The 12,770-nt window shown below is 35.8% G+C and overlaps 1 protein-coding gene across 1 annotated transcript in view; it reads right to left on the bottom strand.

The window, feature by feature from the left end:
• Positions 1–7,320: 7,320 nt before the first annotated feature.
• Positions 7,321–12,770, bottom strand: part of LOC110450430 — a 15,568-nt gene continuing 10,118 nt past the window's right edge. Inside the window, exon 5 of the mRNA XM_021497948.1 lies at positions 7,321–7,827. Coding sequence (XP_021353623.1) covers positions 7,691–7,827 — 137 coding nt within the window. The 3' untranslated portion in view covers positions 7,321–7,690. The remainder of the gene's footprint in view (positions 7,828–12,770) is intronic.

Below are 12,770 nucleotides of genomic sequence, written 5' to 3'. Positions count from 1 at the left end.
TTGAAGGTTTGTTAGTACTATTTCTCATGAATATATAGAGGGATTTTTCTCAAATATGATATATACGTTCCCCTTGATCCCTCGTTGTGCATGTTAAATTTATAAACTGATCATAAAAACAAAATGGTTAAAGGAAGAACTAAGCATATCTTTCTCATATTGCAATGATCGATTCTTTTTCTTTCATATTAAGTAATATATTAGTACATTTAAGTAAATATGTGAAATGACAACTCATTTTGGAGGTTGGCTTTCATACACATCAGTATTTAGTTTAGATCAAAAGTTACGTCAAGGTGCATTTCCTGTTAACATGACTCGATCAAACAGATTAGAGAAATGATTGAACTGACAATGAACTAATGAAGATGGTACAATGATGGGCGCTAAGATCCCTCTTGGATCTCTTGTATGTATATGAAATCAAGATTTTTTTACAATTTTCCATTTACAAGTTACACTAAAGGCGGCCCAGAAAAGCAAAATCATTTTTAGCAACGATGATTTTGACCTCTGACTGCCTGCCCCTTATATCATTAGGCATTTAATTCGGAATCACTAGGGCACGAAATAAACCAAGTTAGTATTTTAAGAAGTAACATTCTATTTTAGCAACAATGCCCTTGACCTCTTGCAGATGATGGAACATCACGAAGTGGCGGTGTTCCCATTGCTACCAGATCTAATCGGAATGCCACTCTTGCCTACAAAAGCGACAATGTAGAACTAGTGGCTGCTAGAATCCATCCTAGTAAGCAAAGGCCCATTATCATAGCCTCATATTATAGTCCATCTAATAAAACGGATCCACAGTTCATAAGCGACACTGTGATAGAAATCACGAACCTCTAGAACGAATATCCAAACCACATATTTTGGCTAGGAGGTGGCCTGATAGTGTCATCGCAAGTAATAACTGCCCCAAGATCCCAAGTGAACAATTCGTTACTCTTTATCATGACCTTTACTTGAATCAAGAAGTAATTTTTCTCACTCGAAATAACAACACTCTTGATCTCGTTCTTACCAACATGCATGCCATCAGTGATCAATAAGTTTAAGGCAGTCCCAGGTGTGTCAGATCATGACATTGTCTTTATTGACAACGAAATTTAAACTCCTCCTGTCAAGTCACCAATGCATACTATATTCTTATGGAATAAGGCCAATGTCAATATCCCCCTTATGAAAAAGGAGATCACACACGATTTGACATGCTTAGAACATCATACTTTGAATATAAACCAAGCCTGGTTACATTTCAAGAATGTAATCCACTCTGCAGTCAAAACACATGTACCTCAAAAACTATCCAGGTCAAAATTCATTAATCCTTTGGCTAATAACAAACAGCAATCAGCTAGCCAGACAAAAACGGGGATCATACAACAATGCTAAGAAGCCCCACAAGTTACAAGATCGGGAGAGGTACAAAAAGATAAAATCTACGATGCAAAAGGAGACCCGTTTACCATATAGTAGTTATGTACATGACATTATCAGCCAACGACTTTCAGAAAAAAATAATTTATCAAAAGTAAAAATAATGGATATAGACATTATTCCACCAATCAGGAATCCTGCAGATGGTCTTGCCAAATCTGATTCAAAAAGTAAACTTCTCTAATGAAAACTTCTCCGAGCTACCTGATTTAGGCCCAGCTCCATTTCAACCTATGTCACATATCACCATTAGTGAGCAAGGTGTATGTAAGCATTTTCAACATACATAAAGCTACCGGCCCAGATAATATCCCTACCAGGATTCTAAAAGAAATGGCACCAGAAATCTCACATGCAATATCAAATCTTTTCCAAATATCCTTAGATTCAGGCACTGTACCACACGACTGGCCTGTAACACACATTGTTCCAGTATTCGAAAAAGGTGATAAAGCTGCTGACAATTACTGTCCTGTCTCCCTATCCTGCATCACATGTAAATTATTGGAACATATTATCAACAGCAACGTTATGGCTCACCTCGAACATCTTACCATCTATACCAATTTACAAAATGGCTTCCGGACAAAATTTTCCACTGAAACCCAACTGATTCTGACAATAGTAAGACACCTTGATAAAAATAAACAAATCGATGCCGCCCATCTTGATTTTTCAAAAGCTTTCGATAAAGTCCCTCATGCAAGATTACTTTCCAAATTAAACAAGAGGCCCAGAGGGCATGTATCGCTCACCTGGATATCTAAGCAATCATGGCAAAATATTCTCGAAATGAGATCCAAGGGAATATGCCAGACCCCAAGGCCAATTCTTGTAGCATATCTGAATTAGAAACGTTATGCCCAGCAATTTTATGTATGGTTATGGGGTGGGGATCTCAACTTTTTCCAAGCTGTGACTAGGTCCCTAGGGTTGTGGCCAGACCCCAGGATCGGTTCTAATATCATGACTGCATTTGTCTCTTTTTGCCCAACAATTGCATATATAGTTTTGGGTGGGGATCTTAACCATTTCAAAGTTATGACCCAGGGGTTAAGTCTCCAAGGGTGGGGCAGTCCCCAAGGCCATCCTGGAAGCATATGTGCATTAATCTCTTATAGGGTGGGGATCTCAACTGTTTCAAAGCTGTGGCTAAGAAACTAGGTCCCTAGGGGTTCGGTCAGACCCCAGGGTCTATTCTAATAAAATGACTGCATTCGTCTCTTTATGTCCAGCATTTGTATATATAGTTTTGGGGTGGGGATCTCAACCGTTTTAAAATTATGGCCCATGGACTATGTCTCCAATGGTGTGGCCAGACTCTATGGCCATCCTGGAAGCAAATGTGCATTCTTCTCTTTATACTCAGCAATTGCATCTATGGTTATATTTTGGGGATCTCAACCATTTCCAAGAAATATTTTTTTTTGGCCCCACCCCTTAGCCCGGGGCTCAGTCCCACCATTTGTACAATTTTGAATTCCCACCACCTAGGGATGCTTCCAATCAAATTTAGTTAAATTCCAATAAGTGGTTAAGAAGAAGAAGTCTTTTAAACAAATTGTTGACGGACGGACGACGGACACCACGGTATTGCATAAGCTCGCCTTAGACCAGGTGAGCTAAAACACAACGGCATCATCTCGGATATTTTATTTTAGTTTTCATCGTTTTTGAATTACAGACTACAGAACGACATAATTAATGGTACTAACTCGGACAGCGCCCCTGTCCTTTCAGGGGTACCCCAGGTAACTGGCAATGGCCAACCTCTGTTTCTAGTCTACATCAATGATATTGTCAGATCAGTTTCTTGCATCAACAAACTCTTTGCTGATAATAGCTTACTCTATACAGAAACAAATTCTTTACAGGACTGTAAAAAACTTGATAACGATCTCAAATCTTTGGAACCTGGGAGAGTAAATGGCAGATGAATTTTAACGCTAAAAAGTGCTCTATCATCAACATCTCTAAAAAAACCTTTCAAGTATAGTTATTCCCTTCACAATCAAACACTAGTTAATTTAGATTCTAGCAAATATCTAAGGGGTCACTTTCACTGCGAATCTAAATTGGGATAAACACATACAGTTAATCACTAAAAAAACAAACAAGTCTCTAGGATTTCTGATACGCAACCTGTCATCTTGCACAAGAAAAGTTGATCAGAGTGTTGTCTCTGACCAGTCTTAAGACATGAGAGTATACTGGTATTAATACCAGATGCCTCTAACATTGGCAGGATATCTCTAAAACCACGATCAACGACTAAATTGTCGTCCTGCTCTAACCATGTGAGCTTGCCTATGATGTTTTTGTAATGCTTGCATCATTTTGGCTTCCAGAGATGGTCCTACTGTGTCCAAAATGTAGCCACCAGGTAGAGCTATGCTCATGAATTTACGATAATTACGCTCCTTCTGGCCATCGTAAGACATTCTCTGAAGCTTATTGACAGCACTTTGTTTTTAAATATAAATATATGTACGATCTATTAAGGCTGCCACGTTGTCTCCAAAGAATGTTTCTGAGAATAAAGTATTGTGTGAAACACTGGAACTATAGATTTATTCAATGCTTGTACTACAGAATGAACCCAAAACAGTAAAAGAGTATTTTGTGGAGTTTTGGTATATACTAAAGAAGAATAAAATGGGACAAATTACGTAAGGATTTTGAGAAACTGTTCGTTGACCAACCTGTCCAAGCTTTGCAGCCAGGGTCATCCAAGAGACAAAGGCTGAATAATTATAAAAGGTCATCAATTATTTCAGATGATCTACTTCATAATTGAGAATTCAAAGACTCTCTTCCTTATAGGATAACCTGTGTATAATGGTTTAGGTCATAGCCAATAAGATGAAATGAGAATACACGTGATGACGCAGAACACCACAATTCGTGTCTAAAAATTAACCGATGCCTAGCACGTTTTTGCAGAAGTGTGGATTCGCTTCCCTTCGAATTCAAATTGTTAAAACAAAGACAACATTTGTATGTGAACAGAACCCGTAAAATAGGTCCTTAATTGATAGTTAAGGGAAAAACACTTCTAGTAGTTTCATCTTCAAAGCGTTCTGTTTCAGATTCTCTTTTGCGCAGATTCCCCATGTAGCACTTCGGACCAATACTAAACTTCTTCATTTGAGCAATCTATGCCAGTAATATTATGGATTTATTTTTACATTTCGTGTACCTAAACATTTACGAGATTTCGCGAAGATACGATGGCGACCTTCACCAATACATTTTTTCTTCATTGTGAGATGAATATTAACAAATGAGTATGAAATATCCCCTAAAAGCAATGTAAAAACGAAAGTATGATGATCAGATGTATAAAAAATGATAACAAAATGTATAAGAACAAATTCTAAAAAGTGAAAAACAAAATACATTTTATCTCAAAATTGATTGTTAACAAAACCTTTATCAATCACGCCAAGTGATGAAATAAATTGGAATTTGGAATTGTTTGTGACCTTAACAAGCACTAAAAGGTTTATTGTAGGTTTGCAACGAGTTTTATAACCAATTACCTGTAATCAGGTACATTGCTTTTTGGTAGACGCCAGGGAGGTGTCTTAGGTCCTCACCTTTTTGGGTACACAGGGTACTTTATTGTGCGATATGAATACTTTCCACCACTATTTTTGAACTGAAATATTGCATACATATTTGAAATAACACTACTTCTTCATAATATGAACAGTTTTGGTAAACAAAATAATAAGAATGAAAATCCTTTATTTTGAAATTTTCACAAAATGTTCGATTAAACATTCTGGATGGTAACTATATTATTACAGCACTACATGAAAGATAATGTCCTTTCCCAAGTAATACGAGGCAAAAAATACGATTTATTTCCCGAAAAATACTTTCCGGCTCATATTTAGTCATCTACTGATTCAAAGTTCAGAGTTGAAGGTATAAAAGATAAGTTTGTTAGAGAAAGCCTGAAAGGACGATTTCTATAAACAATGATGATTATAGAATTCGCCCTTTCAGGCTTTCTCTAACAAATTCATCTTTTATACCTTCAACTCTTCGCGGTTGGAATGCATTGGACCTTTCAGTACGATCATTGACCTCATTACATTCTTTTAAAAACTCGTTAACTTCAAATGTACAATTTCCTCCACCAATATACTTAGGCTTCGGTAAACGTAAATTGAACATTTTGCATACTTAACCCAGACATCAGTGTAGTCCACTTAAATATGATCATTTTAGAGTAAAACATGGTTGATAGTCCAGTTTGTTATTGTGGCCATCCCTGTACATATGCCTTTCACTTTTTTTGTGAGTGCTTACTTTTTAACAACGAAAGACATACCATGCTCCAAAATTTGAATGCCTTGCATGTTGATTTTAATTTAGAATTACTTTTGTTTGGAAATAGTCAACTTTCGGTAGAAAACAACATAAGTATCTTTAGACATATGCATTATTACAACAAATCCAGCAATATGTTTTGATAGTTATAATTAATTTTCTATTTTTATTTATGTGTAAGTTGTTATATGTGTTTATGAAATTGTATTTCATTATTTTGCCCGATTTATTTGTTACATTGATTCTGTTCATTTTGAAATTACTCTACCGGGATGCACGTCATGAAATCTATAATTTATAATTTATTTAAATGCGGATCGATTTCTCAGTTTACACGTTTACTTTTCTAGGTAACACCCCTCCCTCCATCACCCCCACCCCATCCAACCCCACATTTCCTTCCCCAACCTATCTTTTTCCCTTTCCCCATAAACATATACACTATTTTTACAATATGTATTGAGGAGAGGACTCTATTAAGTTGTAATAACTTGTTGTCCGATCCATTTGTATATTTGTACAATAAAATATGTTCAAAGGAATAACTACAGTTGTATAAGGGATCGTCAGGCAGTTTCATCTGGCAAGATAATCATAGATGTGTGATCACCCATTCTTGAATTACGTATGTTTTGACAGATACCATAGAAACTGTATACGCTGGACTTCATCATTTGGAAGCTTATGTGTTGTACTTCCTGAATGTGAAGAGACTGTAGTTATTTATATACATAAATGTAGGATAGGTAGGGAGGGTAATAGTGAGTGTGAATACTGGTAGGTTCCTTTTTTTATTGTTTCTGTTTCCAGGATACTTAACTGAGGCTCGTCCTGCGTTAAAATATGGTAACATGTTTTCTTATGTAGGAGGAGGAAATACGTCAAAATGACTCAGATTTCCTCTGATAGTGTCTATTATAGATGCGAGGACCTCTCGATTTTATCCACGTGCTCGCGATGAGGAAGTTATTCGAACGACAAACACTGAAAATACTTTGTATTAAACTATTTATCATCTTGTTACTACAACCTTCTATAGTTAAACTAAGCTCAATGGTCAAGGATCGCAAATCCTAGGTCGGTGACAAACGTAAACAAATAGGAGATTTGCGCAGAGGAATTCAAATTTATGAACCGTAAAACTATGTAGAATGTTTTGTTTAAACAATCCTATCTTCATTGCCTTTTCCATATGCATATTTCCGCTTGAAATTGTGTTATTATGCTCACAATATTTGTTCGTTACTGTCTATTGATCTGTTTATGACGGACTATTTTCTTACGCGCATCACTTCCGGTTTAGGCCGTCACCGTTCTAAAAATCTTATCAAGTTGTTCTCAAGTCGTTCTCATTTCTTCTTGAGTATTCTCATACTGACAACCCATGCCACAGGTAGGTCATGTTTACATTATATCCGTCTCAGTTTCTATAGACTGGACCATCTATTGATAACATACATGTATATTTTTAACGCACACAAAAGAAAAAAGAAGAAAAAAAATCAATATTTATTGAAAATTGAAATAAGATGTGTGTATACAAATTGTCATGCCAGAACACAATATAAATTGTACTCTTTCGAAGTCTGGCGGAGAGTAGTGATAATACGGGGGACAATCCAGTCTATCTCTTAATTACAATGACAAAAACTTGACTTAAACGATGAGAATGCTTAAACGGATTTGATTGTTTAAATGAATCAAGTATATATATCTAATGATAATTTAACTGTCACCAAACCTAAATTCGGGGTTTCTTATTTCTGTGAGTAGTTAAAGTTCTTATATTTTACTTTTAGAAGTTGATTCAATATTATCATTATATTATTTTTGTTTATATCGTTATTATTGTACATGTAAGCCACATTATGTTCGGAATGTCCATGACTTGTTTCTCTGGCTGTATTTAGTCAAATACAGGCTCAACTGTGGCAGTCTGTCTGACGAAGCAGCACAGGAGATTTCTACGTATCCAGTCTCTCTTGTTATGGGCCTTGGATGCGCTCTTCTTCTTTCCCCCGACTGCGGTGTTGGTGCTGCCACCTATTGGAGATTGAAAGTGACTTAACGTAAAACAGTATCCATCAGATAAAAATGCTTTTTATAAAATCTTCAATAAGATTCATCAGTTTGAAAATGTGTGATATACCGACCGATCCCTTTGTCAAGCTATGACATAGCCTGGCAGGGTCAGTCGGTCTTGAAACGTTGCGACACGTTTAATACGCACATTGTTTGTGTAAAAGTTAAACTTTGATATCACTGCTTTTTATAAAGTTCGACACAGTACAGAATATAAAATCACATTACCACACAAGCTTTTTATAAAGGCACCGGGAAAAAGGTTCGGTCTGGATCCACATCTGTCTCTCTCCCACCCCCACTCCTCCTGTTATATAGCATGACAGACTCTGCACGAGCGAATACTATTCTCACCTGCTGTAGCAGCATCGATTTCCTTGGACTCTTTTTTGTCTCTCTAAAATAAAATGTTAGAATCGAATTACGCAAATCTAGTCAAGCTACTAAGTTTCTTTCCCAGGTGTGTTAATATTTAACGTTATTTTATACAGTAGGAACTTTCTGAATGATTGACTTTTAAGTAATTAATATATTAAAATTTGACAAAATCTTGCAAAGTCGGTTGTTTATCGTGTAATTGAACAACTCTTTCTGTGAAATTACATGTGTTTGATGTTTATTAAGAAATAATATATATTTTAGTTTTGACTTTCTGTTAGAATGGTGAGACATTGATCAACAATCTTATAAATAAAATGTTAACGACAAATGCCAGACAGTAACCTTACCTTGATAATTCTGTCCAACAATCGTCCCAGTACATTCTTCTTGTGAGAGGCCTTGCTCATCTGCGCATACGTTGTAGTCACTTTCCTTTTCTTGGTTCCTGTTGGTTTGTCGTCTTTAACAATAAAGACCAAAATAAAATACAATTCGAACATTTTATATTTGATTAAGGGGGTGCTATTTTTCATTTTGATATAAACTATATAAACAATTTCGTTTTAAAATACTTTTTGATAACGTTAATAATAAATAAAACATGGCTTTGTGACTAGATGTCCACATCTTTTGAGAATATGACATTTCTTCGTACAGAATATAATACTTGAGTTGTTTAAGCTAAAGAGGTAAATAGCGCATACATGAGATAGGAATATTTAGATTAAAAAATACCTTTGACGGTGATAATATGTGGCTGGTCATCATTTTCTCCAACACTTGGTTCGATTCGTCCATCTTTAATCTCTAAGGCCTTACTGACTGTTGTGCCAGTGTTTACTTCTGGTGTTGCAGTAGCCAAGGTCTTGCTAGGTCCAGCCAATCCCTCCATCTTATCGTCAGTTGGTGAACTTTGCCCTTCGCGGATGGCATTGATTGACCGTCCGATGGTCAGCTCTACAATGTCGTCTACCCCCTGGTCAAGACCTTCATACATTTCCCTTTTTTCGGTATTTATTTTATCAACAGCTTTCTCTATTACACTCTTCACCAAAAGTTGTGCAATATTTCGCAGTTGTTCATCATCCATGGTAGATTCTGAAAGAAATAGTTCATTAACATTTCATTTGTACGTTCATGGAACATTCTACCACTTCTGTGATTCAACAACACTTTTCATTAGTTAATAACCATGTATAAATAGACGACAGACCATGCACGTGCAATTCTGTGAAACACAATTGTTTTAGCCCATGACACATATGTGTTTGTGTCGAGGTATTTTGAGTACCTGCAGGGCCCACTTGTATAAAACATCTCAAAGTTAAGGAAAATCTCAAGCAATGTATTGTCTATGGGAAATCTTAGACTTGAGAAAATCTCAAGCAATGTATTGTCTATGGGAAATCTTAGACTTGAGGAAATCTCAAGCAATGTATTGTCTATGGGAAATCTTAGACTTGAGGAAATCTCAAGAGTTGAGATGTTGTATACAAGTGGGCCCTGGTTAGGTCTATATTAACGTTTCATTATTTACCAAAATCTTTAAGATGGAATAAAAATGACGCTATATATATAATTAAATAATTACATTATATTCATCTATCTCAAGACCCCCTGGTTTAGAAATTCCTGTTGGTGAGTTCAACGCTTACTCCGCTTTACAGTAACTCCGCTTTATGCAGGTATGATTAGTGAGTTAAATAGTAACTCCACTTTACACAGGTATGATTGGTGAGTAAGATAGGAATTCCGATTCAGACAAGTATGATAAATGTGTGAAACACTCAGTAACTCTGCTTTATACAGGTATAATTGGTTGGTTAAAGAATGACTCCATTTTAGACAGGTATGATTGATGAGTTAAAGAATGACTCCATTTTAGACAGGTATGATTGCGAGTTAAATAGTAACTCCACTTTACACAGGTACGATTGATGAGTCAAACAGTAACTCCGCTTTATACAGGTATGATTGTTGAGTTAAACAGTTACTCCGCGTTAGATAGGTATGATTGATGAGTTAAACAGTAACTCCGCTTTATACAGGTATGATTGGTGAGTTAAACAGTTACTCCGCGTTAGATAGGTATGATTGATGAGTTAAACAGTAACTCCGCTTTATACAGGTATGATTGTTGAGTTAAACAGTTACTCCGCGTTAGATAGGTATGATTGATGAGTTAAACAGTAACTCCGCTTTATACAGGTATGATTGGTGAGTTAAACAGTTACTCCGCGTTAGATAGGTATGATTGATGAGTTAAACAGTAACTCCGCTTTATACAGGTATGATTGTTGAGTTAAACAGTTACTCCGCGTTAGATAGGTATGATTGATGAGTTAAACAGTAACTCCGCTTTATACAGGTATGATTGGTGAGTTAAACAGTTACTCCGCTTTATACAGGTATGATTGGTGAGTTTAACAGTAACTCCACTTAGGATAGATATGATTGATTAATTTAAGGGTAACTCCACTTTAGACAGGTATGATTGATGAGTTAAAGATTAACTCCGCTACAGACAGGTTTTATTGATGAGTTAAATAGTAACTCCACTTCAGATAGGTCTTATCGATGAGTTAAATAGTAACTCCACTTCAGACAGGTATGATTGATGAGTTAAATAGTAACTCCACTTAAGACATGTATGGCCGACAAATAATGAAATACATTGCGTAGAGTTAAAACAATAAAGTATTTTTAAAATTGGGTACATTTGTAGGTATGCTAATAGTTTAAGATTGAATACGTCCTTTACATACCTTTAAAAAGTTCCGTTCATAAATTGAAAGTGATTAAAAACAGATTTTGTTGATCTCCTTCAAATTCGCACGTCTGGTTAAGCTGAAGCTTTCTTCATTGTTAGCAACAGTGACAATGACGACAGGAAATCTCGCGTGACGACAGTCTATTGTGACGTCATATAAAGAAGTATTTTAAGCCTGCGAACCACATTCCACGGGGGTAATCCCGATACTCGCTATTTCGCTTACGTCAAAGTAATACTCGCTGTTTGGATTACGTCGGAGCAAAAAGTTAGTTTTGCGCCAAATACGGCTTACGGCAGATTAAAATACTCACTTGAGAGAGCGTGAGAGGTATTTTTTGCGCTTTCTTGTATAAATTCTATAAACTTACCATTGTAACTCAGTCTATATGTTATACGTATGTCTGAAGCTGCTATATCATTTTTTTTTTTTTTAGATTACAATGGTTTTGACTGAATAATCATATATACAATGTTTATACGGACATCAGTTTACATACAGCTTTGTGGAGATTTGAATGTAATAACTATTTAAATAAATTACTTTCACACAACACTTGTATTTGCCAATAACTCATCAACATTGGTCGGGTTGTGCAGTGGATAGCGCAGTTGCCTTTCACAATGGCGGCCGGGGTTCGATTCCCCGATCGGACGTGAAAAGGTTGGGGTCACCTGCCCGATTACGTGGGTTTTCTCCGGGTACTCCGGTTTCCTCCCACACTAAGACCCCCACACGCTAACATCCGGGCCAATAAGAGTGATTAATATAAGTTGAAAAAAACTTGTTTCATAATTTTTGTAAAATAAATAAAGTTTATATATTATATATAAAAAAAACCAACATTGAATAGTCTGAACTAAACACAAGTTTTAGCGATATTTTTATCAAAATATGCAGTTGGTTTGTATGCTGATACGGATTACGACCCTGTATGATACAGATTAGGTTCATTTATTACATACTTAGCTGATATTGCAGTCTCGGGTTGATACTGGGTGTGATATGTAAAAAGACATGTATTATTCTCTATGTACAAGCTAAGATTATACGGATTACGGTCAAACAATCATATTTTAACTAAATGAAAATCAATATTTTGACAAATTTTGGGATATTTTCTCGGTCAGACAGCATCACATAGGAACAAATAGAATGTTTAGAATTGACTTTCTTAATTTTTCTAGATCTGAGACTTCCCAAAAGTTTGATTTTTTCTTCTGGGTTTTTATACCACACTCAATACAAACTTGGCCGTCATTTGGGGTAGATGTGTATCAGTTATATAGACCGAATATATTCGTAATTATGAAATCTAGACAGGTGCTATCGGAATAAAATAATTATCAGACAATTATATCAACTTACATTTTTATTCATATCACTTACATTTCATTAACCACACACTGCAGCTCGCACATGTATGGTGTGACTATCAAAAAACAAAATCACATGACTAAACAAATGATGTATGTTTTCAATGGAAAATTATATCGTCAAATAAAAACAATTATTCTGTCTCGGAATTACTTGAGTTCAACTAATAAGTTATAATTAATAACTAGAAAATTAAAAGAAAACTTACATGTTAAGCTATTTATTAACGGCAGTAACTTTTATTTCAATGGAGGGAGCTCGTAATGCTGGGTGACGCGACCTCACAACCTTAAACAACCAGAACTGTAAGCCAAAGGCTAACTAATACTCCTATATAAACCAGAACTGTAAGCCAAAGGCTAACTAATACTCCTA

Source organism: Mizuhopecten yessoensis, unplaced genomic scaffold (assembly GCF_002113885.1).
Source record: "Mizuhopecten yessoensis strain PY_sf001 unplaced genomic scaffold, ASM211388v2 scaffold5229, whole genome shotgun sequence".
Taxonomy (NCBI): Eukaryota; Metazoa; Mollusca; class Bivalvia; order Pectinida; family Pectinidae; genus Mizuhopecten; species Mizuhopecten yessoensis.
Note: the sequence above shows the minus strand (reverse complement) of the source record. Positions and strands in the feature narration are given on the sequence as shown.